The sequence below is a fragment of the Haplochromis burtoni genome, unplaced genomic scaffold (assembly GCF_018398535.1).
Source record: "Haplochromis burtoni strain Fernald_Lab_line unplaced genomic scaffold, NCSU_Asbu1 Contig_1563, whole genome shotgun sequence".
Lineage (NCBI taxonomy): Eukaryota > Metazoa > Chordata > Actinopteri > Cichliformes > Cichlidae > Haplochromis > Haplochromis burtoni.
In genome coordinates this window covers 2,836-6,090 of record NW_024583924.1, presented here as the reverse complement: position 1 = coordinate 6,090, position 3,255 = coordinate 2,836, and the positions used below count along the sequence as shown (strand labels likewise).

At 44.6% G+C, this 3,255-nt stretch overlaps 2 protein-coding genes across 3 annotated transcripts in view; both read right to left on the bottom strand.

The window, feature by feature from the left end:
- LOC121813341 (butyrophilin-like protein 8) overlaps positions 1 to 3,148 on the bottom strand; it is a 3,791-nt gene extending 643 nt beyond the window's left edge. The window contains exon 1 of the mRNA XM_042217063.1: positions 2,668 to 3,148. Within this exon, the coding sequence (XP_042072997.1) occupies positions 2,668 to 2,875 (208 nt within the window). The 5' untranslated portion in view covers positions 2,876 to 3,148. The remainder of the gene's footprint in view (positions 1 to 2,667) is intronic.
- The window catches only part of LOC106632727, a 21,965-nt gene that overhangs the window by 16,163 nt on the left and 2,547 nt on the right, over positions 1 to 3,255 (bottom strand). The window lies entirely within an intron of this gene.

Sequence of the window (3,255 nt, the reverse complement as noted above, 5' to 3'; positions counted from 1 at the left end):
ATATCGAGACAATGGCACATACCTGTAGAAAGAAGGCAGGTCAAATCTGTACTCTTCAGGAGCCGTCACCTGAACCAGAACGATCTCTTGTTTGTGAAACAACCCCGAAACGCCGGCAACAAGAGAAGGTAAAGGATAGAACACCCTTATATTGAAAGCGCAAGTTTAACTGAAGAAGTGCCGGGAATTCAACAGGCCGCATCAGCTGCTACGCGAGGTCACTTGCAGCAGTCCCCCGGCTTTCTAGGGAGCCCAGGGCGGAACATGAGAAATTCGAGCAGGCTCGTCTGCCCCAACGTGAAAACAGGCCCGCCGGGAGTGGGACGCCCCTCACTGGACCTCGTCAGCTCTTACCTGGACAACAAGTGGCGCGCTGCCCCCTAATCTGTTAGTCATCTTGGTCTCTGTGTGACTGAATGTAAGAGGACCTCTGATACATTGAGTTGACTTGGTCGATGAGTTGTGACTCCTTCCCTTCCATATCCGCGTCTTCACGAGCCTGAAGAGAAATATGGTGGAGGACGAAGGCGCTTGTGGCCCCCCGGACCCACAACTACCAAGGCCTGACCCCGGTAGCAATCATTACAATAGGAAGGACGAACCTTTGATAGAACTGCAAGCTGATAATGCTGATCCACAGCAAGTATAGCACCACAGCGGTTAAGCTATCGCGACATAAACGGGGACGATAATCACAGACGGGTCGGACTAAAGCTCTTTCTTGGTCCTCGCGCTGCTTGCCGAAAGAGACGACCAGTCTGGCAGCCAGCTGTGCGTATCCATCGCTGAGCAAAACAGCAAAGGCTGTGCACATATCAGTGAGCGTATCACGTGATCTCAACTTCCATCAACTATAATACAATATCTAGTTGTATCTGCGTAAGCAGTAAGTATTGAATTGAGAAGGTGCTTTGTACTGTTTCTAAGGTATCCCGTATCTTTGTCTCTTTGCTTTGAGTTGCATGTTGAACTCCTCTTTTGTTATTTGTTTTTCTCCATACATTGCACATTTTTCCAGATCTCTGTGTAATCCCACCCCCTACCGCCTCATCGCACCCACACTCTTTTCAGACCGTTCTCTTCTCCACCTGATTAGAGTTCTGTTGCTTCATCTTCTGCCCCTACTTGCTACTCTAACATTACACATCGCGCCAACTGAAAAACTATCCAGTCCCTATTATTATAATAAAAAAACAAAAAAAAATACACACAAATGACTCAACGATGTTAGCGTACGAAAGGCTCTGCCATCACTGAATGTGCATTACTGCTGTTTCTACATCATTAAACACACTAAAAAAAATTTCAACATCAGAACATGTAGAGCAGAGATCACACTCTAGAGTAACATGAATTGCACTGATCTCATCACCGGATCTATGTCTCGTATACAGCATCAGGTGAGGGACATCGAAAAATGTCTTACTTATTCACAATTGATGACCTTGCGCAGCTGCTCTATCTACTGTTGTTATGGTACTGGAGAAGACTGCCTGCTTATGTGATCTATAAGAGAACTCCATGTCCTATTAATAGCATCGTTTCTCAGCAGATTACTCAATCATCATTAAGGCAAATGAAAAGGTGTCTCTGTGTAAATCTGGGTATGCCATGCGTACATGTATGGAACGATGCTTCAGCTGACGGGAGTTGGTCAATGTTCAAGATAGACAGACCGTGTTTTTTCCACTCCCATGTTTATCCATATCACTTCCGTATAACTCTGCCTCCTACTCATGAGCGAGAGCACTCTAGACACAGTCAGCACGACCGCACCACCAGAATCTATAGTCGCGAACGTATATGTACTAGTAAATTAACTAAAAATCCTATGATACTGGAGACTATGCCTTTATCATTTAGATAATGCTTCCCAAGCATGCCTGTACACACTAGACAATCAACCAAAATCGAGAGTCCAAACCCTAAATGCTGAGCACCATCTTTCTAGAGTTGTAACTCTTTGTTACTGATCTACATTATGTTTAATGCTGCATGCGATCCTTGTGCTCTTGTAAATTTGTCTATTGGTGATCGATCTATTGTTGTTTTAAGAGCTTTTGAGTATGGAGACCACAGTTTCTATACAGTAAAAATGTAAGGTGCGATGTGAGCTGCCCACGGTGCGAATATCACGCAGGATTATACCAAGGTCATAATCAGGCGATTGTAGACAGCATATCAGGATTTTATACATAACGTGCTTGCTCGTTGCACTATATTGTTCAGCTTTTGCAAAAGCCTATAAGGTGTCGTAAATCGTATTGAGCTGCCGTGTTGATGAAAGGTTAGGCAAGTAATCAGGAGCAACAGTTTTCTAACCGTTGCTGTTTATAGTTGTTTTTGGTATAATATCAGGAAAATACAAACTGGGGTCGAACTGGAGATATTTGTTTTGCAGTTTTCAGTTTCAGTGACATACAAACTATGTTAGAAAAGCACGAGCCAGAAGATTTTTGTCCTGCAGAAGCGGAAACGAAGGACTGAAGATTGCCGCTACACTTACACTTAAACCACAATTTGAGACTCAAAAATGCCTTCAAACTCATCGAAATGGGCATTTTGTCCCCACAAGTCACCGTTAGACTCCACAAGTATTGTAGCATGCCAGGTTTGTGTCCTCACAAAGATGTCAAAACATGTACACACACAGAGACACAAGCAAACCTTTGACTTTGAGGTGCACCGTTTTGTTTCTCTTGACCTCCCCGTCGACTTCACATTTATATTCTCCACTGTCACTCACTGTGGGCTGTTTCAGGGTCAGACTGAGGTCTCCAGTTTTCAGCAGGTCTTCATTCATCTTCGTTCGGTCTTTGTAATCCTGGTGCTGTTTGTGAGGCTGGTCAGAGCCGTTCTCATACACATGGACCATCCTATCACCACTGACCTTCCACTGCACCTTGGTATCTCCAGGCAGGTTTGCTGTTGTTTTAAATTGCAGCTGGACAGACTCCGCCCCCTCATCCACCTCCACCTGACAGTCTGAGAGGACGACAAACAAAAGATGAGCTGTACAGACAGCAGCAGTGGGTTTCTGAGTAGAACAGAAGGAGGAGCTTTTGTACCTCCTCACAGTACTCTGTAGTTTCACTGTGTTTACACTGTGTGTGTGTGCAGGCCTGGACCTCTAACAAAGCTTGGACTTCACTGTTGGTCCATTTCTCTGTAATTTGTTCCAGTTTAGAGCAAGCTGTTCTTCACAGTTAATGATGACGTGGATTTCACTATATACATCAGTATTTGCCTCGCACC